The sequence below is a fragment of the Prunus mume genome, linkage group LG8 (assembly GCF_029339155.1).
Source record: "Prunus mume cultivar Tortuosa linkage group LG8, ASM2933915v1, whole genome shotgun sequence".
Lineage (NCBI taxonomy): Eukaryota > Viridiplantae > Streptophyta > Magnoliopsida > Rosales > Rosaceae > Prunus > Prunus mume.
Window position 1 is genome coordinate 19,540,333 of NC_142705.1, and position 26,725 is coordinate 19,567,057.

The window sequence follows — 26,725 nt, forward strand, 5'->3', positions numbered from 1 at the left end:
TCGAGGGTCGGAGTTGAGAGAAAACACCTCCCGAAGTCGGCTGCTCCCCCTCCCCGAAATGCAGAATTCTGGGTTTAAAACTACTAAACTTCACAATATTTACGGTTATGCCACTAAACTTCTTTTGATCGTAACTCCTTCGTTACAACTCCGATTTGAGCCCACTATGTGTCTACGGACTCATCTCGCTGCGCTCTATGCAACAGTATAACTGAAATCCCAAAATTCCTTCCCAGTCAAAAAGTTAACTTTTATACTTTTAAAATATTCTAGGAGTATAATGGTCTTTTATTGGAATAAATTAATAATTAAATATTAATTAAGGACCGGGTTGTTACAATCTTCCCCCTTACAAAAATTTCTTCCTCGAAATTTACATACCCATCACTCAGAAAAGTGAGGGTACTGAGCCTACATCTGTTACTCGGGTTCTCAAGTTTGCTCTTTTGAAACAGCACTCAACACTTGCATCTCAATAACTGTATCTATAGGGCAATCAATAAAATCTGAAGGCAACCTATGTATATATGGGTACCTGAGGTGGCTTAAGAAAGTATAAAACTCTGAAAGATCTGCTAATTAACTGAATTTCTGATAAACTTAAAACTCTGTGCCATTAATCTGATAATTAACTAAAATCCCTTTTCCTATGAGTGTCCGACACAGCTACTGCTGGGCACAAAAGACTAATTTGCCCTTTTAATGAAATTAAATGAAATTCAGATGCGACTTCTCTGAAAATTCGTGAGTCTCCTGTAAATGAACATTCCCAAAAACATTCTACCTGTAAAACAAGCATGTATATTGATATAACTCATCTGCCAGCATGCATTAAATCCTATCCAAGCAATCAAACATCATAATATTCAGGTCTCAGGTCATAACAAACCAAATAAATCAATCTCAACTTTCAGCTCAGCAATAATATCCTGGTAATCTAGCTCAGCAGCATGAAATTTAAAATGTTTAAAAGCATATGGTAAGATACTGAACTCATGCATTCCTGCTTATACACAACTTACTAAGCAGTAATCTTGCTAAAAAAACATTGAATATATAGTTCATCCTGCTCTGTAATCCTTCTTTGGACTCGGAGACATCTGTCAACCCGATTCGCAATTCTAACTCCCACATCTGGATAACTGTAAGACTCGTGGGGCAAAATATGCTAGTATTACTGGAACTGTTTAATACCATATCCAATAGTAAAATATGAAAGTCAACAACTTACATGAAATAAAATAAAACAACTTAAATAAAATAAACTAAGTTAAATTAAAGCAAACTAAACTAAAATAAATAAAGTCTATAAGTAAATACGTGTATATATATATATATACACTCCATCTATTACTTGTAAAACAACTGTGATGTTTAAATAAATAATGGTGACTATATAAAATCCTTAATTTAGTTTAAAAGCATCTCAAAACTTGAATCTTCTCCACCTAGATGTACCCCCATATCTGATCAGTCAATTCCTGATATCCGTCAATTCCTTTAATATCAATTCCATCCTCGCAGGTCTAGGAAACACAAAGTTAACCGAGCCGCATTCCTCGCAGGTCTTAGAGATAAAACTTCAATCTGAGCCGCAATTCTCGCAGGTCCTAGAGACACCAAGTCCATCGAGCCGCATTCCTCGCAGGTCTCAGGGGACCATTAGTCACCTGAGCCGTAATCCTCGCACCACACGGTTCAAGCGTCCCCGATACTCGTGGGGCATAAACTATCTCAAGGCAACTAGGGGGTACCCTATGGTGGGTTTGAAAACCATAATTTGTTATTTACAAAAACTTTCAATAAACTGGTTCTGAACTGAACTTAAAATATATCCATATATATATATATATACCAAAATCTGATAAAAACCAAAAGTTATATTACTTCCTTTTCAACCACCAAATATATGCATCAACTACTTAACTAGTTAATTAACCACCTTGCTCTCTGCTTGCATATTATTCAAATATTATATTTATACTCTTATAACACAATTAATCATATGAGCAAGTATAAATAGGTGATGAATAAACAGATAATTAAATGCTCAACTTGATAAATCTCAGTTCTCGACATACAAGTATATATATATATATATATATATATATAACATGCATAACAAGTTTTTCAAATGAAAAAGCTCAACAAATTTTTCAACCACAAGAAATGTCCAGCAATTCTGAAAATAAGGATGCACAAGTAATGCAATGTCTACAGGAAGTTAACTTAATGCTCTGATACCAATTGAAACGACCAGACCCAATTTCCACTTTGGAATCCGGTCGAAACTCATTAAAATCTGACACTGTAACCGTGGGTTGTAAATGAACAAAATGCCAAAACAGTAACATAAATCCAGGCCTAACTCGTGGCTGCGCCGATAATGTAGGCTGCCTCGTACCCTTCTTGAGGATCAAGCCATACGTAGTTCTTTCCTATGTTCCTGACCAGAATGGTTTGTTTTACTCAGTAAACCTCACTCTAGGGCTGACATTTCTGGAGTATCCGAGACCCCGTTCTACGATCCGTCAAATGCTATACGATCTTGAAATTACCTAGGTCAACATACTGGAACATGATTACGATCCAACGGTTCAAACCTGCTGAACCCGGGAATCACTCACTAGGCGAGATTCGTCCGGGGTTCAAATGTTATCCAAATTAAGATCCGCGAAATCCTACGTGCTCGTGGGGACTAGGAGATTATTTTATGGCTGACTCTGGTCCCCACCCTGCTGCCTACGCCCCGGCAGCACTTGGTGCCTAAAGCGATAACACTCCGCCGGAAAAACTCTAAACCATGACTCAAGACTCCTATCCTAGGTATAACACCATATTTGGAGCCACTTTTGTTCTTGGACCTACCCCAAAAAGTGGCCGGAAGTGGGCAGAACTGTGCCCTCAAAACTGGCTGAAACCTAACTCGTAAATCGAGCTATCTACACTTGCAATTTCTGAAATCCTATCCAACCAGCAGCTAGGACTCGAGAAATAGATGAGTTTCCATACCTGGATCACTGGAAATGGTGGCCGAATGACGGAGAACGAGCCGGTGAAAGTTTATGAAAAAGCATCCAACACCGCTGTTTATTGGCTGTTTTCGGCTACCACGGCAAGGATCGGGGCAGCAAAAGGCTGGGGCTGGAAGAGGGAAGTGTGGTGGTTCTAACGAAACTGGTCTTGCTCGAATCAGGGGTCGGAGTTGAGAGAAAACACCTCCCGAAGTCGATTGCTCCTCCTCCCGAAATGCAGAATTCTGGGTTTAAAACTACTAAACTTCGCAATATTTACGGTTATGCCACTAAATTTCTTTTGATCGTAACTCCATCGTTACAACTTTTATACTATTAAAATATTCTAGGGGTATAATGATCTTTTATTGGAATAAATTAATAATTAAATATTAATTAAGGACCGAGTTGTTACATATTAGGCGTTTTCAAGTTCAATACTTTCATACCATTAGACCTTAGTGAAACTCTTGGGACTTGTTAAAGGGGTTTTGTTGAACCTATAGACCTTTCTAAGGTCGTACACACAGAGTTTAAATTTTAGGAATTTGGTTTTTGGTTAAGGGTTTGAGGCAGAGCTTTTTATTAACCAATGCTTGTATTCTCTCAGTAGGTGTTCAAACTCCACGTGCTCAATCATAGGGACCTTCGAAGGTCAAGCAAGCTTTGGACCCACAGTGAGTGGACATTTGTTTTATAAATGATTTTTCCTACTATGATTGTTTTATGAAATGTTTTATGAATAAATTACTTATGGTGGTTATTTTCCAAGCATTTGGTTTTGGTTGAGATAATTTTATATTATTATTATTATTATTAAATGAGATTAGCTCGGAAAGTTGAGAATGATTTTAGAAAGGATTTGGGAAATGTTTTCAAAACCACCTTATATATCCTTTTGTTGCTTTCGGATATTATGATGTCCTCGGACATCTCAATTTCCTTCAGGAATTGGAATGTCTTCAGACTATTTGGACATCTCAATTTCCTTCAGGAATTGGAATGTCTTCAGACTATTTGGTTACCTTTGGATAAGTCTGTGCGCGTATGATAATGCGCCATGAGTCTCAAGGAAGCCCGAACCATGTGTTGTGAGGAATGTGTCTCAGGTCGACTATGTGTCCTCTGAGTTCTACTAGGAATGAATCTCGGGCCGACCTCGTGTCCCTCGAGTTCTGCGAGATGTATCACACATGTGGTACTTGGAATTGACGGATTTTCTTTGGGATACATCTAGGTGGAAAGTATTTACAGTTTGAGGAATTTTATGTTGAAATTGATGATTTAAATGGTTTTCCTGTACGATCATAGAACCAAATTGTAACTGGTTTTCAAATGGTTTTTAAAATTAGGTGGGGGGTTAGTATGTTCTATGTTTTTAACATTTATTTTTGTGCACCCACAATTTTACTATTTTGCGCCCAGTGCAAATCGACAAGTACGGGCAACCAGTTGAGGGCATTCCATCTTCCGCTACTTTTCCTCTTCTCCCTCATGTAGGCGTTTCCTTCGTTGTGAACATAATTTTCTTGTTGTAAACTTAACCTGAATAGTTATGCTATGATATAGCCCTGAATCTCTGTAAGGCTTGAGGCTAACTGGATTAACTGTTCAGTGTGTGAACTTAACTTGTGCATGCTGAACATTTTTTAGGGGAGACTTTGCAGGTTTTCTGGTAGAATTCAAACTCTAAAGTTATTTTGGGATTAGGGCAAAAAGGGTATTTTAGTCATTTGTGGCCGACACCCGCCAAATGTTGGACACGAACGAGGGTTTGACATGGATGCCAAGGTAGAATATGGGTCGGGTCCTTTAAGTTAAACTTGAGTTATTTGAGAAACCGTTATGGAGATGATGAATTGAAGAGATCAATTAAGCTTAGTTAATTGGTTAAGGCAAAATTAATTACAGAATTAATTTAAACGACACATGATGTCGGAATAGGCTTTAAATGGGACTTTTGAATTCTAGGCTCATTGGGTTTTATCCTATTGGACATGGAGATTGGGTTGTATGAAAACTTAAATGAAATTGAACCCAAGAGGCCCAATTTCAAGTGATTGGCATTTATATGGGCCTTTGGTTGCTAGAGTCAACTTGTTGACTCAAGTAAAAGATGACAATCATCTTTTTGAAGCCTAAGGGGTATTAGTCTTCCAAAAATTCCCTATGCAGATTCATACTATCTTAGTGAGGGATTACTAGCATCATCCTCTCACTAAGCTCATCATCTTTTTCTCTCTAGTTGGTGAAGAGACTTAGGGCATGTTTACGTATCAGTAATGGGGAAAGTAAGGAATCAGAGAATTTAGGAATCGGAGAAATACTGAATTGGTATGGGAAGAATCATTCTCATTAAGCTGTTTACTAAACATATGGAATTAGCAAATGAATGAGATTGATTCCCATTGTTATTGTTTACTAATTTGTATGAATCAGAATCCAAATTAATTTTAGAATTATGGTAAAGTGGTAAGGGTATTTTTGGAAGTTATTAAGAGAAAACAAGAATGGGAATCGTATCGACTACTCCCCCCTAGTTGATCTGATACCTAGTTTTGAGGGAATGTGATTACGAATTTTGAGGTGGGGCCCACTTATTTTTTCATTCCTGATTGCAAGTAAACGTAGGGAAAGTCAGGAATGGAAATCATTCCCTTTCCTCTCAAACCCATTACTAATACGTAAACATGCCCTTAGAGGTTACCTATTTTGGTGACTTTTGGAGAACCTCTCAAGTTGGAGTTTTTCAAGGAGTCATTCAAGCTTCAACAACAAGGTGGAGATTTTGAAGGAGACATTCAAGCTTCAACAACTTTGGTGGAATTCAATCATAGGGTTGAAAGCACGCACTAAAGAAAATTCCTCCTTCCAATCTTCTTGGAAGTATGTTCTAGGAAAGTAGTACAACTATCACTTGGCTTAAAAGATTCATGGGAAAAGTTTTTGTTTTTGAACTCATAGATGCATGCTTAAGCTTCTGTTGCCATGATTTTATTTATCTATGTTCATGTTCAAATGAAACTCACGATTTTCTAAAGTTTTCCTTCAAGCCATATGCTAGGGAGGTTGCGTGTTGTCAATGCGTGAGGGATTATCCTTTCTCTATCTTCAGTTTGCAGCAGTCTAAGCCATCCGTAATCTTCTAAGATACTCTGGTGATCCCATAAATACGTAGGAAATTTCCCCATAATTTTTAGATTTTTTGCCATTTGTAAGGATATTTGCAACAACAAAAAAAAGAATAAAATAATCTAGAAATCCCTTTTCACTGACATAATGATTTAAATATCGAATTTAAGGGGGGAAATAAGAGTGTAAGGTTTTTCCCCATATTGATTATATCCCAATAGAAATTTTCCCCATATTTTTCAAATTTTTCTTGCAATTTTGACGAATTTTGCAAAAAAATTAAAATAAAATATTCATGAAATGCCAAGTGTTGGCGCTGGAGTGGGGAGTTGCAAACTTCAGGGACAAGCGACACATTCTCATGCCGCCACACGGCACTTGACCAAATTTTTATTCATTTTCACATAAATATTCATTTAAATTTGAATTTAAGGGGGGAAAAATTCGAGAAAAATTCCTCCCAAATCGTGATGAGATTTCCTTTGATGAAATATCCAGAAAAAGGCCACGGTATACAAATTTGGATATGAGATTAATGTGATTGAACAAATAAGAGTGTAAGGTTTACAAAGTGTACTATTGTTTCCATTTGCATCATCCACATGTCTAGGGTTGGCTCCCTAATTTTATTTTTCAGTCACTCCAAAACCCGGTATTGTACTTTCCTTACGAAGTATTCTTCCCCATAGATATGTAGGAATTTTCGCCATATTTTTCAGATTTTTCCTGTAATTTTGATGAATTTTGCAAAAAAGAAAGAATAAAGTATTCAAGAAATGCCAAGTATCATCGCTGGAGTGTGGAGTTGCAAACTTCCGCAACACACGGCGCATTCTCATGCTGCCACACTCCATCTAACCCTTTTTTTTAAAATTCCTTTTCACTTAAATATTCATTTAAAAATCGACTTTAAGGGTTTAGGGGTTGGGCACCTGGGGTTTAGAGTGTGGGGTTTACTGTGGAGGGTTTAGGGTAAAAAAATATAAAAAATTCCCCATAGTAATGCTCTTCTTTCCCGCTCATGGATTAGGGTTAAAAATTAAAAAATTCCTGGAAATGGGCAGACCGTATTGGAAGTGCTTCACAACATATATAAGTATTATCTTCCCAAAACTCGTATGTAAAACGTAATAAGCTGTATCAACAATAATCGAGATCGGGCATTAACATGTAAAACACTAACCCATATCAGGAATTAACACTAACTTAGATCGGCATTGCCTAAGACAACGAAAAGTGCTCCATACTAAAAGAATATGCTCTTACATTGTAATCCAGAACTGAAAAATGTAATTTTTTATGTTTTTTTAGGGATTTACAAGGTGTAGTGGCTATGAATGGGTGATTGCAACCAACATACCAATTGAATCTCACATTTAAAACCAGCTGGATGTCAAGGAACTTAATGCATATGCTGAAGTAATCCGGATAGTGAAGGGCATTAAAAATATCCTCGTACTATTGTTAGTTCTATCATTTTTTAATTTGGCAGTTAAATTGATGAAAAAGTAAGAAATGTTTTGCCTCTGTGGAAATCTTTTGGCTTTTCAAGTATGTCTTTTAATTTTGTAATCTGGACAGTTATGAGAAATTAAAAAGTGTTTGGCAATCTACAAATATGAATTTAGCACTGAAAGTTTATTATTTGTAACCTAGTTAGCTATGTATGGTACTCTTAATTTTTCAACATTTCATATGTCTGCATCTTAACTTCAAAATCGTGTTTGCCCTAAACAAGATACATTCGTATTTATTCCACTTTGTTTATGCGTTTTGCCTTTATCCATTTCATGTAAACATATTTCTTTTCATGCACTATTTAGGTATAGTATCAAAAATAGGTGTTAAGGGTTTCATATAGCTTGTATTTGAATAGAATATAAAACCCTTTTCAATTCAACAACTATTACCTACATAATTACAAACCACCCACCTAGTTAAAACTTTGCAAATTCATATAGTACACCCACCCAGTTAAAAACTTTGCAAGTTCATATTGTCTGTAGTACACCCATACAGCTACCAATATCCCTGCAACAACTGTAAAGCAAGCTTCAACTAAAAGAAGGACATGGGGTCATGGGAAATTTTGCCTAGGTCAACATTTGAGGTTAGAAACTCGCAGTATTTCAGGATGTACATCCCACAGTCGCCCCTGAAACATAGCAAAGAAGCTGTGATTCATTGTACAACAAATTCATTTAACAAGACAATGTGTTTAGGTGGAATATGACTCACCCGCCAACTTGTTGGGGTGCATCCATTACGTGATTAACTGGCCACTTACTTTTATGAATAAGACCATCACTAATATATCCCGCTTCTTCTAACAACTGGAGCAACATTTTCGCAACCAACTGCACTGCACGTTGGATAGCTTGGGTTCTACACAGATGTGTTTTCTAATCATATGCCCTTATCTCACACTCTTTTAAATCGACAACAAGTAAGATCCAGTGCTTTTGCCTTTGTAGGATGAATGACATAAAAATGTGATTCGCAGATGATCAAGATTTAGCCAACTTAAGCCCTTCGCCCTTGACCATTCCTAGTAGACCCTTGATGTGCTTATTGTCCTCCTTTCCCATAGACGCCTTCATTTGCATGTAATCTAAGCCATCACATTTCTGCATTGTGGCACACGAGTTATGCATCATAACAGATACCAAATTTACCAAATAACAATGCATAATTATGAAATAATATAGACTTGAAAAGTGGTTTCCAGTATCGTCGAGTCAGAATCCACCCACTTGCCAGAGCTGTTGTGCCGCTTCCGTAGTAAAAGTAAGGCCATGTCAATGTTCTACATTAAATTACTACATAGCATAGGCATTTTGACAAGTGTCCTTGGTCAGTAATCAAACAAATAAGTTATGCGAACCTTCCATACATTCTTCTCCACATAAGCGCACATGTGAACTATATTTTTCAATCATTATTATTATCAAATCCATTTCACCAATTACTCAATAAGTAATCATAATAAATCATTTACATTTCAATAAGGACGGGCAAAGGGAACTTACTTTTCGCCACCTCCAGAAGGGAATCAAGAGGAACTGGCCTTAGGGGGTCACCAATTGTGTCCTTCGAAATATTGGGAATCTCCCGACCTTGACATGGAGTTTCCTTTACCACTGCCCTTTGCCTCTTTGTCACAGACCCAAGAGTCTCACTTTTTCCTCGACCCCTCTTTTACAGGATCCCAACTATAACATCTTTACCACAATAACCCTCCACAATGGACATCTCAATCTTTTGAGGAGGATTTGTAAGAAATTTAATAAGGGTGACACACACCACAACTAGATTATCCCAATTTATATTCGAGGGTGTATATTGCACCTCTTATTTCTCATTTTGTACAGATTACTCTCTGGATTCGGCTACTACACCATTCTTTATTTTATGACTCTCCTCTCCAGCATACTCAGTCTTCCTCGCGTCTGCATGATTGGTACACTTTTACAAGGATAAAACTCTCTTATCTTGCTCACCCTTCTCACGGTGCAATACTGCAACCTCATTCCTCAACTGTTGCACAGCAGAGTTTAACTCATCAAGGTCCTTACATACCCGTGGAGCTACACTAGGTGCATCACATTCAGGAACATCTGATCACCAACTAATAGGCTGGTTAACAGGTCATTTACTCATGAAATCCAACATACTATTGAAATAAATTATTAAATACACACATGTTCGCTTTGAAATATGTAAGCGTTCAACAACAAATTTGAAGGACTAATGTAGGTTCCTCGAGCTGCTTACAATATCTAAGGGGGAATTCCTAATTCAACAATTAATTCATACGCCCAAATCTGCACCAAATAAATTATCAAAGTCAGTACTTAATTACGAACTTAAATTTTAGGTCAAACTACATAAAATTCCCTAACCTATATGGTCATTTTCAAGTTCATACCCAATTTTAGAGATATTTATGAGTACATACTCAAACTCCCGGAAACCCTACAAATTGCCCCTTCTATTACCTAAACCGTTAGTGAGTCTGTTAAATGTTGGCGTGTCAAAAGTGAGACCCATTTTTCGATGATGTGGACTTCCACGTGGACCAAAAATTAATAAAAAAATATTTTACTGTTTAAATTATTTTAAAATCTCTCTCTCTCTCTCTCTCTCTCTCTCAGAACCCAAAACCATCCCAGCCTGCAATGAACCCAGAAAATAATTTTTCAATGAGAGAGAGAGATATATATTTTTCAATAATTTAAACAATAAAATTATTTTTTATTAAATTTTGGTCCACGTGGAAGTCCATGCCATCAAAAAATGGGTCCCACTTTCGACACGTCAGCATTTAACAGACTCACTATTAGTTTGGCTAACGAAAGGGGCAATTTGTAGGGTTTCCGAGAGTTTGAGTATGTACTCATACATGTCTCTAAAATTGGGTATAAACTTGAAAATGACCCTATAGTTTAGGGGGTTTTATGTAGTTTGTCCTAAATTTTACAAACTCTAATTTTGAACTAAATCATACCTGGAAAGCATAGCTCAATCCCTTTATATTCCATGCAGGTCTGCTAATTCTTTTACGCTTCTCATCCTCCACGTTTTTCTTCCCTTTTTTCACTGAACTCTGCCCCCGCCTTTTTTCCATTTTCTCTGTCATTTACCCTTCCTATTATTGTTTTCATCACTCTCTTTCTTCCTAGGAGCAAATAACAAAGAATCTTGCAGATACTCAAACGATATAAAGCCCCACGGATATTTGTTGAATTCATCCATTTTATGAACCAAATGTAAGTAGTCCTCGTTTATCTTTTCATTTTGGGGTTTACTCATTATCAAAAACTCCACAAAATACAACAGTCTCAATTTGAATGAGTCCTTGAATTTTAGGAATGCATTTTCTAAGTCATAGCAAGTAATGTGACTCCTGTTAGTAAAATGAGCATCATAAATAGATTATGAGCATCCCCCACGGAAGTTATGTAAGGCTCTGTTCCACATTTTAGACAACTTATCAAACACAAGTCCTTTACACTGGACCCTATTGCATAACTAAGGCCCAGTATGTCCTTCACACCAAGTCCTCCAACTCACCGGAGTGCCAGAGCATGCACAATTTGACCACTAAATGCAATTTTATGGAGGCCCACCAGGTGCCCAAAACAGCTCTGTCTAAAACTTTTCATAAGCGCGAGTCACAAATACGCCTAAAATTACACAGAACTGTACTCGCCAATCATATATTATTCACCCGCGCAGAATAGACCTCAAACCCATATTCCAATAGACACCTTTTGATTAAGAAAGAGAAGTGATACATGCTCACAATATTATGAACACAATAAGATACAGAAGTGACACCTACTCACAATATTATCAACACATTAATATACATAATTAATACATAGAAACACTATTTTCAACACATTAAGATACATAATTCATACATACTAACACTATTTTCAAAACATTAAGATACAGAACTGATACACTATTTTCAACACATTGATACACTATTTTCACCTACAAACACTATTTTTAACACATTAAGATACAAGACTAATACACTATGTTCAACACATTAAGATAAATAATTTTCACCTACAAACACTATTTTCAACATATCAAGATACAGAACTAATACCTACCAACACTATTTTCAACACATTAAGATGCAGAATTGATACCTACTACAAGATGCATTGATCCTTATGCATCCCAAATCATCTCATATTCACAGTTAAGATCTTCAATTTTCTCTTCTACGTTCTACTTCTAATGGTACTTATTATTTGTTTTCCAAGCCCCATTAAATCACTAAAATGATGCCTTACACTCACACCACTAGATGGGCAAAGAAGGATTAGAATGAGTGTCAAAGAAAACGGAAAAAGGTTCCAACAAGTAGAATAAGCAAAGTAGCAGCTACAAATCTTGAAGGATCTATGATGCAGATTAACTAGGAAGAAGCAACAACTGTGAATCTACACTTCAACAAATTACCACAAACAATATGAAAAAAAAAACCCAAATTTTGGAAAGAGGAAAGAATATTTAAACTGCACCAAAACTTTTTAAAAAAGTTACTATGCTTCTACAAATTACTAAAAACTAGAAAACACAACACATGAAGCAACTGAAGCCAATTTATATTTTTGTAAACACAACTACTACCGAGAAAGTGTACTCTTACCTAGAAAATCAAAACCCTAAAATCCTAAACAAAAATTAAACATTAAGTGAATTCAATATAAAATGCAAACCTTAATATGAAAGAGAGAGAGAATTCGAGAGAAACGTACCAATTCTGACCAAAGAAAATAGGAGAGTGTATTGAGAGAGGAAAATCTTTTTTAGATGAACAAGAGGGAGTCAGATTAAAATGAATTCAGAGGCGGGATTGGAAAAGGCGGGGTAGGACATGTGACCTAAGGGCAAAGTGCAGCGTACCCGTTTGTATAGTAAGCTTGCTTTTTCTCTTCAGATGTTCAAATGACTTTGGATGGTTGGGAAATAGAAAGACTAGATGAGGGAGGTTCTGTGACAAGAGAAGAGGAAGTGAAAGAGAAATATTAGATGAGGGAGGTTCCGAGGAAGTGAAAGAGAAAGACTAGACGAGGGAGTTTCTGCGACAAGAGAAGAGGAATACACAAATTTATGTCAAGAGAAGAGGAATACACACATTTATGTCTGGTAAGTGAAATTTTAGGTGTTATAATTAGGGTTTATTCATAAATTAATTAAGAAGAAATGCGCGATTACAAGGAAGAAGAAAATTAATGAAGAACAAAGTTGCATTTTTTTTTTTTCTCAAAAGAGAGGCGCGACTTGACACATGAGCTCAGAAGAAACTGCAGCCTACCCGTTTGTAAGCTTGCTTTTTCTCCTAAACCTTTCAGATGTATTTCAACGGCTAGGATTGATTCTCATATAAAATTCTCACATAGTTGTTGTCACCTAATCCGAGCGGGAGAAGGGAAATGAATGAAAGTTGCGGACGCTTCGTGTACCAAAAAGACCCAATAATACAAACGTAGGACGAGACAGCCAGAACCGGATCCGACGGTTTGAATTAAAATTAGACCCTTTTCATTTCCCTTCACCCACCCACTCTTAACTCGACTCAGCATCCTTAATTTTACTCCCCTTTTCAATATCGCCACCCTTATCCCTCTCCCCTCCTCTCTCCCCCCCTCTCCTCTCAAGTCTCTGAAACTCTGTCTCCAATGGCCAATGTCCTCCGAACTTCTCCTTTAGGGGCAACTTTTGCACAACTTCCTTCCACTCTCTCGCCAAACTCCCCAAAACCTTCATATGTTTCGTTTAGACAAAGCCAGAGCGGCAGCATACCTTATCTCACTCTAAGCTCTCTCCGGTTCTCTCACTTGCCGTCCCTCCGGTTCCCCAAGTTTGTTCCTTTGGCTTCCCAAGGTGAAACCGAAACTACTGAGACCGTGGAGGAGGTTCGACAGCCCGAAGAGATCGAGGTATTATTTATTTGTTTTATTCCTGTTTCTTTAAGTTTTTAGATTTTTTTTTTTCCTTAAATTCCAGAAACGATTAGAGATGAACCAGAATTTTAGGTTTAGAGTTTGTAAGGTGGTTTGGTTGTTGATTGAGAAATTGATTTTCCAAAAGCAGTAGAAACCAAGCGTAAGATTACTTTATTTTTCTTGGGTAAATTGGTAGGATTATGAAATGTCCCATTAGCATCATGTTCATGAATAAATCAAATCCCTCCTGCCTGCGTTTGAGGTACTTTAATTAACACTTGTTCTAACACCATGTAAAAGCTTGAAACAAACCTCCCTCTCTTTTGAAAAAGAAGGAAGTATCTACACAGAACTTCCATATTACAGTAGAAATTCATATAATTCTTATTGGTAGTGGTCTGGTTTCCATTTTAAGATAGGTTTCAGTTTCAATTTGAAGATAGAATCATTGTTTCCAGTGGTGAAGACATAGCGCAAGGTGTTTTATGTCTCTCCTGTTAAGAATAAAGCTTTGCAAAACATTAACGTTCCTCTCTTACCTTTGCCTCCACCCTTTAAGAAACTAGGCAGAATGACTTATTTTTCTCTTTCTTTCTAGATGGTGATAACAACAATACTAAGTATTTTGATTTATATGATATTTGAGCTTAGTTACAAATTTACGAGACTTAGAAACTGTAATGAAGATGATGATGAAAAAATGTTTCATTTTTATCAAATTCACTGCACCAAAAGGAGGTTAGCATTATCTTTAAGAATGAGAGAGGTTTTTGTAAAATCACTATGTCTAAGCCGCACTTTTGTGGTCTATTTGTTTCTTTACCATGTTTTTAAAAATTACTCCAATTCTTAAATACAGAGATATTGAAATATTGAGATTGATTTCAGTTTGTTTATGATTGTGAAATATTTTTTTATGTATGTAAATTTTTTTCTTATTCAACTTTGTTTGCACAGAGTTCTCTCTTATTTATGTTTTTTTTTTCAGATAATGTTCAGTTGATGGTTCGTTTCTTTCCTCTTTTAATAATTTTAATTCAATATAGGAACCATGTAATTACAAACTGATTAACTGACCTGGATTGGTGTCACCTTTTTCTAATATAGTTAATCGTGATTGCCTGTTATTTTTAATTCAGTTTCCTTATTGTAGATTTTACTTAAACTCGTTAGTTCAGAACTGTTTAGCCTTCAGGTCTATGTGACGGATTAGAAAAAAGAAAGAAGAATTGGCTGATGTTTGCTTAGTTCAATGCGTAATTGATGTAGACTCTTATACTCATAAACTTTGAAGACCCAACGACATTTATTTTCTCTTTCCACTATTGAGTTTTGCATATCTTGTTGGGAATCAGAGCATGTCATCTACATGATATTAGGATTATAATATCTTTATGTTTTATGTTCAAACTCTTTAATTGTTTCAGACCAGGGCAGGGATGGTGAGTCATGTTGCCATAGAGATTCTGGTGTCATTTAAAAGAAATTGTTAACTTGTTAGATTGTTATTTTACATATATGTATAGTTATTGTGTGTGTGTGTGTTCTTTTAAAAGAAGAAACATTTGTTCTGAGGTTCCCGGCATCTTACTTATGTTTTCCAATTATATAAATGGAAAATATTTTGTATAAAAATGATTTCTTTATCCACACTTCAAAAATAACAAAAATTGTTGTTTTTCGGTTCCCTACTTTTCTTACTTTTTCTAATTACTATATAACAGGACTCTTCAGATGGTGCAGTAAGTGTGGAAGATAGTACAAGCGACGATGAAGAAAGTGGTACAAGTAATGATGATGAAGGTGATGCTGAGGAAAAACCTGTTTCAGCCATCATAGCATCACTGCAATTATACAAAGAAGCTTTGGCCAGTAACGATGAATCAAAAGTAGCTGAGATAGAATCTTTCCTCAAATTTATTGAAGATGAGAAAATAAGTCTTGAAAAGAAAGTGGCCTCTTTGTCTGAAGAACTGTCAGCAGAGAAGGTTCGGATTCTGAGGATAAGTGCAGATTTTGAAAATTTCCGTAAAAGGACTGATAGGGAACGGATTTCTCTGGTAACAAATGCTCAGGGGGAAGTTGTGGAGAGTTTGTTGCCCGTAGTAGATAATTTTGAGAGGGCTAAAACCCAGATTAAGGTGGAGACAGAAGGAGAGGAGAAGATCAACAATAGCTATCAGAGCATTTATAAACAGTTCGGAGAAATCTTAAGCTCTCTCGGTGTTGTCCCTGTTGAGACAGTGGGGAAGCCCTTTGATCCGTTGGTAAGTCATTCAACCCTTTTGGTCATGCATAGGTGAATACTTGTTAGCATAGAAATGGCGCCCTTCCTGACATCTAGTGTTGGACATTTTCATTTGTCTGCTTAGTTTATAATGAGGAGTTAATTTTAGTTACAAGTAGGTGTATAAGAGAAGACATCAGAATTATACTATCAATAACCATAACCCCAAATTTTATCCTTTTACTGGAGGGGTGCACCAATTACCCTGATCAATACTGATATAGGATATGGGTGAATTGTAAATTTTGGTAGTTTAGCGGAAGCGAAAACAATGGAAAACAGAAAATAGAACGAACAAGGATAGGTCGGGAATCACTCCAGGGGTTTGGCTTCACACCAAGGAGTCTCCAATCTCTGGAAAATAAACTTTGGTTAATATCTCAACAACTGAATTTTAAAGAACTACATGGGGGGTATTTATAGCAAACTAAAACCTAGAGACAATAGGATAAAAATCCCTTACTAAAAAAGAAATCCTAATCCACCTAGGAACTAATTCAAGTAAACTAGGAAACTAAAATAAAATCCTACTAAAATCTGGAAACTAACATCCTAGTGAAATCTGGAAAACTAGAGAATCTAGGAAACTAACTAATGATGTCCGCATCAATTCCCCCTGGCTGAAAAGATGTTGACTCCAGTGAGATAAAGTTGTAATAACACTCCAAAATGTCGGGATCAATGTGCGACGTCCTCCTTTGTAATCCGAGTAGGTTTAACTTCCACTTGATTCTTCAAGCGTAATGATATGTAGAGCTTTGGCTTTACCTACTTTGTCTTGCTCCTCTCTTGTTTCGTATAGATTGATTCACGAGCTTGGGTTGAAGTGGCTTCTTCGTGATCTTCTTTCCTTTATGGATGAATGAACATATATTTTCTTGACCCAAGATGGTAACATTGTGATCGTAGATGAAGAGAATATGACTCACATCCATATCCACCACATCACACCAAACATGATCTTTGTTAGATGAAAACTGTATAGGAATGTGACACCGTTGGCTAATAGGGATAGAAGATATATTGGCAATCCATGCTACTCTGTATGGCACAGGATGCTTCTCGGGTGACAAACCAAGACGCGAAATAGTTAGTGTTGACACCACATTGATACAACTCCCATTATCTATGATACCTTCCAATCTTTATCTCCAGACTTGATGTAAGTGTGGAAAATTGAAGTCCTAAGCCAATCCTCAGTTTCCTTCCTAGGTTGAGCCAAAGTACACCTTACTACTGCTAATGTTGGATGAGGGACTTCAAAATCAATTCCACAATCTTCATCAGGTTGTTGGGGTTCATAAATATCTTCCTCGAATTTGCCTTGATTGTCAGTTGGTTCGTTAATGCGTGCACACAGATTTCTTGTTGCCTCCTTCGTTGGGCACTGGACAGCAAAGTGTCAAAAACTTTGGCATCTGTAACATCTTTGCGTTCAACCAACACGTGTATCAACTAGCACTCCTTTTCCTTTGGCAGTTTTTACTAAATTAGTCGTAGATGTTGGAGTCTTAGAACTTGGAGTCACAGATGTGCCAACATGAAAATCAGATCTTTGAGAATCAGTTTGATGGACTACATTGGACAACTTTAAATACTTATCTAATTCTTGTACCATCTGAAAAACCCTCTCTAAAGTATTTCACGTTATGAGGAGTTAATTCTCTTTGAAGCTCTGGACGAAGACCTGATCTAAACCGAGAAAGTCATCCTTTGATCTTCCCTTATGTCACATCGCAACATGAATTCCTCAAATTTTGCAATATATTCAGCCACTAACATGTTGTCTTGACGAAGAGTTTGCCACTCGTCCAACAAACATTGTTGATGTGATAATGTTACATATTTCTGCTCCAACCTTTCATTCATCTCAACCCAATGGATGATTGGTTCTTCACCAGCTCTCTCTAGTTGTGTTTCAACATTGGTCCAAAATAATCCAGCTTGACCCACCAATTTTATCTTAGCAAATCTCACCCTTTGAGCTTCAGACATATCATGCCACACAAAATAGCGATCTGTGATAGCTAACCAGTCGAGGAATGCTTTAGGATTTAGCTCACCATCAAAATTAGGAGCGTCAACTTTCACTGATCTCATCACCTTTTCATCAGGGTCTTGCTCATGGCCACGATGAAAATTTTGCCTTTCGTCGTCTCGATTATACTCCTATCGTTATGTCTCTCTGCGTCTCGGTCATTCATTCTATCACGATGTTGTCGATCACGATTCCTCTCTTCTCCATTCACACTTGCTTCGTCATGTTGATTAGTTGCCCCTATGTCTGCAACGATCAATGTCTCAAATCGTCCTTCAAAGTCTGTAAAATGACAATAAAAAAGTTCCAATCTGGTGGACTGCTCTTTGATGACAGTGGTCAGTTCTGCCATCATCTGCTTTGTCATATTTTCCATCATCTGAGCAATCTGTTCAAGGTCCATCACTGGCTGGTCTGTCTTACCAGTCTTTAGTTGGAGCCTTAACTCGACACACGACATAAACAACAAGAAAACTAAGACTTTGAACCCGAGGAAAAACGAGAACCTGTCTCTGATGCAAAATTTGATGTAGGATATGGCTCTGATGCCAAATTTGATGTAGGATATGGGTGAATTGTAAATTTAGGTAGTTTAGCAGAAGCGAAAACAATGGAAAACGGAAAATAGAACGAACAAGGATAGGTCTGAAATCACTCCAGGGGTTTGGCTTCACACCAAGGAGTCTCCTATCTCTGGAAAATAAACTTGTCTTAATATCTCAACAACTGAATTTTAAAGAACCACGTGGGGGTATTTATGGCAAACTAAAACATAGAGACAATAGGATAAAAATCCCTTACTAAAACAGAAATCCTAATCTACCAAGGAACTAATTCAAATAATCTAGGAAACTAAAATAACATCCTACTAAAATTCTAGTGAAATCTGGAAAACTGGAGAATCTAGGAAACTAACTAATGATGTCCGCATCAAACAGAGTCTGTCTTGATGGCCAATAACTACATGTGCAGAATTTTGCCATTTTGTTAGTTGACAAATGACTTCTATCTTATGATTTGCTTTATGCAGGTAAGATACCAAGTTGGCTCGAAATTCAATCAATTACTTGATGAATATTATCAAGTACTTAGTCAATTTTGTTCAGGTTTGATGAAGACCTGGATACGGTTTTAAGTCAGACCAAATCATGATTGAATCGAGCCAATTTGGTGAGTTCATGATAGTGAAAACTACATGTCTCCTCTTTCGCAATAGTAGGATGAACACCTCATTATAGCATTTAGGTTATTAAATGGTTAAATCTTATGAAAAGTTTGTCTGACATGACACTTGGTATGCACTCGTTATATCTTTTAGGACATAAACAATTTGTGCAATTCCTAATACTGAAACTTGAATTTGCAATTTTCTTTTACAAGTTGCATGAAGCAATCATGCGTGAGGACTCCACGGAATTTGAAGAAGGTGTTATAATCGATGAATTTCGCAAGGGGTTTAAGCTTGGTGACAGGCTTTTGCGTCCGTCGATGGTAAAGGTATCAGCTGGTCCAGGGCCTGCCAAGCCAGAGCAGCAAGTTCCTCCTTCTGAAGAACAGGATGCCAGTGAAACCACCAAGGAGGGCAGCACAGAAACAGAGTCAGCTTAAAGACCAGATACTCAGTCTAGTTTCAGTTTTGTATCAGCAATAGTAAGTTCATTTGTAGTTCAATTAGTAGGCTAGTAAATTTTGTTGGGCGTGATTGTTTCTGGTAGCATATTACTGTTAATTTTATCTTTTTACCGGGAAAATGATACCGGTTTGATGGAATCATCATATTACTGTTAACACATTTGTTTGTGTGTTAGGATATGAGCACGTGCTGCCTTGAGTACTCATTTGGATGTGCTTGAATGTTTAGTGCTTTAGTGCACTCAAAATATCAATTGGAATTTTTATTTGTTGGTGGTTGTGGAGGAACTAAACCTGATGTACGAACTCAGAGGGTATTTAGTTGTAGAAAAATGCCCGACATGGACCAGCTAGTAGAGGTGGAAAACAAGAAGGTTAGGTAGGTTGTGGTTGAGGAACGAGAGATTGCGATAGAAGAAGAAGAAACAGGAAAAGTAGAGAATTGGGAAACAAATAAAGAAGCAGGAATTTTGAGATGAAATCAAGGGGCTTTGATGAGATTCATTTGCTGTAACAATTGGAGTTGATTGAGAACAAAGATTCTCACAAATCTGATTTTCCATTTAAAAGGACACAATGAGTGTATTTTATACTTTAGCTGACACATCAGCTTAACAAACTACAATGAGTGTATTTTATAATTTCTTTAATAGCATTAGAAGACTGATTTTGATATTTGACTTTAAACAACTTTAATAACTTCCTTTAATAGCATTAACATTGACTTTCATCTTTGACTGCAAAGTGCTATGAAATTTTATAAAATAATTTTATTTGATTTTGTTTTTCAACATCTAAACCATCCATTTTTTAAGTCTTAATTCATAGTTTGTTTTTACAAAAAATTAGACAAATTAAAAACCAGTAATACATCTAGTTGTGATCAACAAAATAGATGAATACAATGCTTTAAGAAAACACTAAAATGACAACAATTAATGGAGTGATTAAATGATTTCGAATTTAAGTGATATTTTGCAAAGATAATCCTTGAAGAATACCTATAAACAATTCGAATACTTGAAATACATTGCATAGTCGGCTCACAAAGTGTCCCTGATATAGAGAGAGATCGCTCAACATGTTTTTTTTAAAGAAGTATATAAACATTTTATCACAATACCACAAATGGAGTATACAATTAACTAGTGGATCTCCGAAGAGATTTTTGTTTGAATCAATTAAATGAGGAGTTTGGAGTTGTACAATAAACTTTTTTATTTTTTATTTATTTAACCCAAAAAAAGAAAAAAAATAAGAAGAAGTGCCAACCACTAACTCTTTCTTCTTCTTTTATTTTTTGGTCAGAACAATGCCAACCAGCTAGGAAATGGATAGCTGCTTTTTCTGTTCCATATACTTTTTCATACTCTTTTTGTATTTCTAAGGACAAAAGAGAACCCAGGGTAGCTGAGTAGCTGACTAGTTATTACTTTACTTACCAGTCAACCTACTCTCCGATGATTTGGTTGCATTTCCTCCACACTCTCTACTCTCCGATGATTTGGTTGCATCTCCTCCACACTCTCTACTCTCTCTCTCTCTCTCACTCTGCCCAAGCGAGCAGTAACTCCCAATTATTGTAACGGAAAAAGAAAAAAAAAACCAACATAATTTGGATGAAATTGTGAAAAACCAATGACACGGGTGAAATTGGTGAATAAATTCAATATGATAGTTAAAATGACTGAAAAATTAATTGAAGGTGGAGATTTTGACAAGCTGATAGTTCAAGGGTATTCGCCAGTTTACCCTTTCTAAAAGGAAAAGAGTGAACGAAGGGTAGCTGATGGTTACCAGTCAACCTACTCTGATGATTTGGTTGCATCTCCTCCACTCTCTACTCTCTCTCTCTCTCTCTCTCTCTCTCTCTCTCTCTCTCTGTGCCCTAGCGAGCAATATAACTTCCAACATAAATTGGGTGTCTGGTCCCGGAAGAGACCACTGAAACTAAAAACTCTATCTGAGGACTTTTGAACGCATCCGTCGCCTAAGAGGAGGAGGCCCCTTGGGTAATAAACTCCTGTGAGTCTCTTCTCTCTTTCATTCTATCTACCTCTGTTCTGTATATATAATGAGAGTGAGAGGGAACTTTTATGTTCCTAGCTCCTTAAAAAGTTTCCATCAAATTTTGTATCTCATGCTGCAAAGTTTTGATATGATTGTTTAAAGTTTGAATACATATTATATGTATATTATATAATTTTAGGTTTGTTATAATACTGTTAGTGTGGTAACAAGTCAATTAAATAATCATTTGGATGTTTTAAAATTGTGATGTGTTGGGAGGCACACTGTGCATCCCTTGATTACATATGACTTTGCAGGTTATATAAAAATAATTTTTTGGCCAAAGGGTCTCAGTCAGAACTGAGAAAACAAAAACAGAGCTGCAAAACACAAAGCGCCACCTAATAAGCTTTGTCTTTCAGTAAATATATATTTATGAATGATTTTAGTGGATACAACAGCTTGGATTTGGAATTAACTCTGGAGGGAGAATTCTTGTAAAAAATAATACTTCTCTCTCTCACTGTGAATATGGTGGTACTCTATATATTAGAAATAGAACAAATTTTGCTCTTCAATTTGATAATTTCTGTAGCAATAGTAGAATGCACGTTTTCTTCGCCCATGAGAATAATTTCCAATCTTTTCTATATTTGGCACTTGGCAGGTTAAAAAGAAGTAACTAAAAGACACTTGGTTACATGGAAGAAGACAATATTAACCAGACTCTTTTGACAAAAGAGAAGGGTGTACAAGAAAATGGTGTTGAGGATAAGGAGGAGGATGAGAATTTGCCACTCAAAACCAGGGTATGGAGGGAAACCAAGACGATGTGGGTGGTGGCTGGCCCTGCTATCTTCACCAGAGTTTCCACATTTGGAATAAATGTCATCAGTCAAGCCTTCATTGGTCACATTGGCTCTACACAACTAGCTGCATTTTCGCTTGTATTCACCGTACTCATCAGGTTCGCAAATGGGATCTTGGTATGTTTAGTTTTATTTTGGCTCCCTACAATCTTCTTATTTGCACATGCATTCATCACCAAGACAACAGCAACCTAGCATAAACTTGATTAGATGGGTAATTTTAACAATCTGAACTCCACCGTGAATTTGAAAGACGTTTGGATATAAACTTGATTAGATGGGTAAGAATATAGTTGCAGATCCAAGCTTTTAGTTGAAAATTTTAAAGCTAGGCAATATGAATGTATATGTAGGAAGTAGGAACATATAAAAAAAAGGTTGCTAATATAAGGCAATAATCAAGGTTTGAAGACCAGTAATCTGAGGGATGTTTCTGAATCTGTTATTCTACAGCTGGGCATGGCTAGTGCGCTAGAAACTCTTTGTGGTCAATCATACGGTGCGAAACAGTACCACATGCTTGGAATACATCTTCAGCGGTCATGGGTAGTTCTGTTTATTAGCACAGTGCTCCTCATTCCTCTTTGCATCTTTACAACCCCGATTTTAGAGGCATTAGGCCAAAAAGATAATATTTCAGAAGAGGCAGGATATATTTCTCTGTGGGTGATCCCTGTGCTTTTTGCTTTTGTTGTATCCTTTACCTGCCAAATGTACTTACAAGCACAGAGCAAAAATATGATCATTGCTTATGTGTCGGCAATTTCAATTGCAATCCACATCCTCCTTTCATGGCTTTTTACTGTCAAATTTAAGTGGGGGGTTGCCGGTGTAATGGTGTCGACTATTATAGCATATTGGCTACCCAACATTGGTCAGCTGTTGTTTGTTCTATGTGGAGGATGCCCGGAAACATGGACAGGCTTCTCAACCTTAGCTTTTACAAATCTCTGGGAGGTCCTCAAGCTGTCTCTGTCATCCGGTGTTATGCTTTGGTAAGACCTTATTGTTAGTTTTACTTTTGGTGTTTTTCTGTCGTTCCTTAGTTTATCTTTCTTTACATGCATGCGTAATTTGTTAGGATGCTACTGATTTCGCTTGTTTGAGAAAATCTGGATGGAGGCAATATTAATCTGGAACTGTCACATAGAGGCAATCAACATAATGTACATGTCTATATAGCCCAGAAAATTAACTTTTGTGTAATATATACTTCTATTTGAAAATATTAAAAAAAAAGGTTAGACTCTCTTTCAGTAATGCTTTTAGTCCATACATAAATAAAAACATAAAAAAACTGGTACCTCAGGACTCCTAGTGGTAGATATTCAGAAGAATGATATTGATATGGTTGTTTTGGGATGAATGTCTTATGCCTCCTTATAGTAGTAGTACATATTTGGAGCTTCTAAGTAGAAATCTGATTTTCCTTTACAGTCTTGAGCTTTGGTACAACACAATCTTGGTTCTTTTAACCGGAAACATGGAAAACGCAGAAGTCTCTATCGATGCTCTATCTATTTGGTAATTTTTCAGAGCCTTCCTCTGTCCCGTGATCATTTTCACATATCCTTTCGCCTTTCTTTTTTTTTTTCTTTACATTTTGATGTGTTCAATGTAAACATTGCAGCCTCAACATTGTTGGGTGGGAAATGATGATATCCCTTGGTTTCCTGGCTGCAGCAAGGTACTTATTATTCTCATTATCATTTTTCTTCAGAAAATAAGATGTTGTACTGATGTTTGGTTAAAATGTTCTAGTGTACGAGTGTCGAATGAGCTTGGAAGAGGTAGTGCAAAAAAGGCAAAGTTCTCTGTTAAGGTTATTGTGTCGATATCATTTGCTATAGGGTTTGTGCTTTTCTTGCTTTTCCTATTCTTGAGGGAACGTCTTGCCTATATTTTCACCAACGATGAAGAGGTAGCTACAATGGTTTCCAACTTGTCACCTTTATTGGCATTCTCCATACTCTTGAACGGTGTTCAACCAGTTCTCTCAGGTACTATTGCTATTTCTCTGATACTCTCACTCATATTTGAAGGATATCAATTTCCTTTCATGTCGTCAAATTTCAGTTAATTTAAACGTTTATCAGTATTTGACGACACAAAAGAAAAACAAGAAAGAAATCACTTAACATTTCCTTTTCCGATAACGAATTTTATATCGACAGGAGTTGCTCTCGGAGCTGGATGGCAGAGTACTGTGGCATATGTGAACATAGCATCCTATTACCTTATAGGGATTCCTGTCGGGGTGGTGCTTGGTTATCCTCTAAAGCTGCAAGTCCAGGTGAGCTATTTTAATCTTCTTCTCACTCATAGTAGTTTGATTTTCTTCTCCAAATAACTGATTGCATAAAGTCTCTTGTGTAGGGTGTTTGGATTGGAATGTTGTTTGGAACATTAGTCCAAACTGTTGTTTTACTCATACTGACCTACAAAACTGATTGGGATAAACAGGTATGTTTAATTTTTTTTTTTTTTTTTATACAAAAGATATTCAAAGAGGGGGGTTTCTCACACATACACACACACTGTCAATGTGCCATGGGGGATGGAAGTTCAAACATGAACCACTAATCTGCAAGTCAAGGCACTTTCCACTGGTTTTGTTTGTTGCTTTACTCAAAATTTGTACAGCATTGCAAAACTCAAGTACCTAATTACAGTAAGCAACTAAAACTCGTATGAATATTTGCAGGTAACATTAGCTCGTAGCCGTGTTAACAAGTGGGAAGTAACAGATATTGGAGAATCGAGCCCCGAGACATAAAATCTCTGGCGTTTATCAACCTTCCTTCAATTCTTCATATTATTTTATTGTTGGATTAATAATAGTTAGGTTCATATCTTTTAACCTTACACATCCTAACATTGGCCGGTCTGTCATGATAACCATCAAGTTAACCACAGCACTCAGTTTGCTCATTTGTTCCTTACATGGATGATGGATGACAAACAGATGACACATGGATGTGAAGATTTTGTAGCGAGTTTCCAGTTTGCATGCGTGATCTTAATCAAGATCGCACCAATTGTGTTGATATTGTGCCATTATTTCGTATTTTGTTTCAGTTTCATTTGTCAATTTGGTGTTTAAATGTTTGAACACGTGTGTCATACTAAAAAAAAATTCAAGAATCATCAAATACAAGGTTGTGTCCATTTACATTTTCGATCTTTGAGAAGGTAAAAATGTAACTTGTGACCTCTTCTAATATTGTAAAATAAAAACACGATCAAATTAATAGGTAATTTGTCATATCGATTAATAGGTACATCATTGCAAAAATTAGGCCGATTGAGTATATCAATTCTTAAAAGACATTGACCAAATTGTTACAGAATTCAAAATGCGGTGCAAAACATTAGATGACCCATGTAACTTTATTATTCTCAAGAGATGCGAGCGTGTTACAGCTCTTATTTTACTTCTAGTTTTTTTTTACCCCATAAAAAATGGAGCATCATCAAAATAACAAACCCCCAAATCAAGGTTGCATCTCCAGTTAGCCAAGTAGTCAGCGACACAATTCCCTTCCCTATAAATGTGGCGAATTTCACAGCTACCAAAAGCCTTCATAACACAGCATGAACAAATCAAAGAGGGAAGAGGATGGCAACCCAAACCCTCAACATTCTAAATGAGTTGCACAACAACAACAACAACAACAACAACATCCATCTCAACAAGTAACCGAGTTATTACACCTTTAGTCAGAGCATGCTTGAGACCCAAAAAAAAACCCCCAAATCTCAACCCCAAGATTTGACCCTTGGCCGATTCGGTTCACCTGTTTTGATTTAATCTTGTGATGGTAGGGTAAAGTTCCCCATTGGCTTGAAAACCATTGGTGGTCAACAAGTCAACTTTCTTTTTTGTGTGTGAGTGTGCCACTGCTAGTAGTTTAAACCCTAGCAAACTTCTAAAAACTAGATGACTTGCACCCCAAGTTATTGATTCTAAACAAGCAATTGTGAATTTGGGTGAGGAAAATCTCCCAAGTAAGTTCTTTTCTTGCCTCAGACTGGTGAAGACTTCACAATTTTTTACAAGATACAAAGCTGTAGTTCTGGCGAATAAATAAAAGAAAACAAACTGTTTAAGCATAACCGCCTATTACAAAACTTAAAAAGAGAAATGCCAAGTTCGAAAAAGACAAGAATGTTGGACTTCGATTTTTGCCCGTAGCTGCCTCATCGGGCTGGATTGGATGTGTCTATGTTGGATTCAATCGTCGGCACCTTCAATTGATGAGTTTCACTGG

The 26,725-nt window shown here is 36.6% G+C and overlaps 2 protein-coding genes across 5 annotated transcripts; both read left to right on the plus strand.

Annotated features, from left to right (window-relative positions):
• Positions 1–13,234: 13,234 nt before the first annotated feature.
• On the plus strand, positions 13,235–19,844 carry EMB1241 (Co-chaperone GrpE family protein). Of its 2 annotated transcripts, XR_016122732.1 has the most exons (5): positions 13,235–13,612; positions 15,343–15,885; positions 18,974–19,113; positions 19,324–19,593; positions 19,752–19,844. XR_016122732.1 is itself a non-coding variant. In XM_008242409.3 (4 exons), exons 1-3 carry the CDS (start codon positions 13,352–13,354, stop codon positions 19,549–19,551), a joined length of 1,032 nt encoding a protein of 343 aa, XP_008240631.2. In that variant the 5' UTR covers positions 13,240–13,351; the 3' UTR covers positions 19,552–19,593; positions 19,752–19,844. The 2 variants fall into 2 exon arrangements, 1 of the variants encoding a protein (XP_008240631.2); XM_008242409.3 differs by lacking the exon at positions 18,974–19,113 and having other exon boundaries at positions 13,240–13,612.
• A 1,189-nt stretch (positions 19,845–21,033) lies between these two features.
• LOC103339127 (protein DETOXIFICATION 21-like) lies at positions 21,034–25,545 on the plus strand. 3 transcript variants are annotated; one of them, XR_016122717.1, is made up of 10 exons: positions 21,035–21,600; positions 22,253–22,571; positions 22,908–23,449; positions 23,892–23,978; positions 24,085–24,141; positions 24,216–24,454; positions 24,629–24,747; positions 24,831–24,917; positions 25,159–25,340; positions 25,398–25,545. XR_016122717.1 is itself a non-coding variant. In XM_008242410.3 (9 exons), the coding sequence occupies exons 2-9, from the start codon at positions 22,287–22,289 to the stop codon at positions 25,228–25,230; spliced, it is 1,488 nt and encodes a 495-aa protein (XP_008240632.2). In that variant the 5' UTR covers positions 21,034–21,600; positions 22,253–22,286; the 3' UTR covers positions 25,231–25,545. The 3 variants fall into 3 exon arrangements, 2 of the variants coding, with proteins under 2 accessions (XP_008240632.2, XP_088899062.1); XM_008242410.3 differs by having other exon boundaries at positions 21,034–21,600; positions 25,159–25,545; XM_089042936.1 differs by having other exon boundaries at positions 21,509–21,600; positions 22,253–22,552; positions 25,159–25,545.
• The last annotated feature ends 1,180 nt before the right edge of the window (positions 25,546–26,725 follow it).

Excerpts from the sequence above, each read along its gene's own strand:
- EMB1241 (XM_008242409.3), top strand. The coding sequence starts at position 13,352 with ATGGCCAATGTCCTCCGAACTTCTCCTTTAGGGGCAACTTTTGCACAA. Across the intron at positions 13,613-15,342 it reads GACAGCCCGAAGAGATCGAG|GACTCTTCAGATGGTGCAGT; the intron begins GTATTATTTATT and ends ACTATATAACAG. Across the intron at positions 15,886-19,323 it reads GGAAGCCCTTTGATCCGTTG|TTGCATGAAGCAATCATGCG; the intron begins GTAAGTCATTCA and ends TTCTTTTACAAG.
- LOC103339127 (XM_008242410.3), top strand. The coding sequence starts at position 22,287 with ATGGAAGAAGACAATATTAACCAGACTCTTTTGACAAAAGAGAAGGGT. Across the intron at positions 23,979-24,084 it reads ATCGATGCTCTATCTATTTG|CCTCAACATTGTTGGGTGGG; the intron begins GTAATTTTTCAG and ends TAAACATTGCAG. Across the intron at positions 24,748-24,830 it reads CTCTAAAGCTGCAAGTCCAG|GGTGTTTGGATTGGAATGTT; the intron begins GTGAGCTATTTT and ends TCTCTTGTGTAG.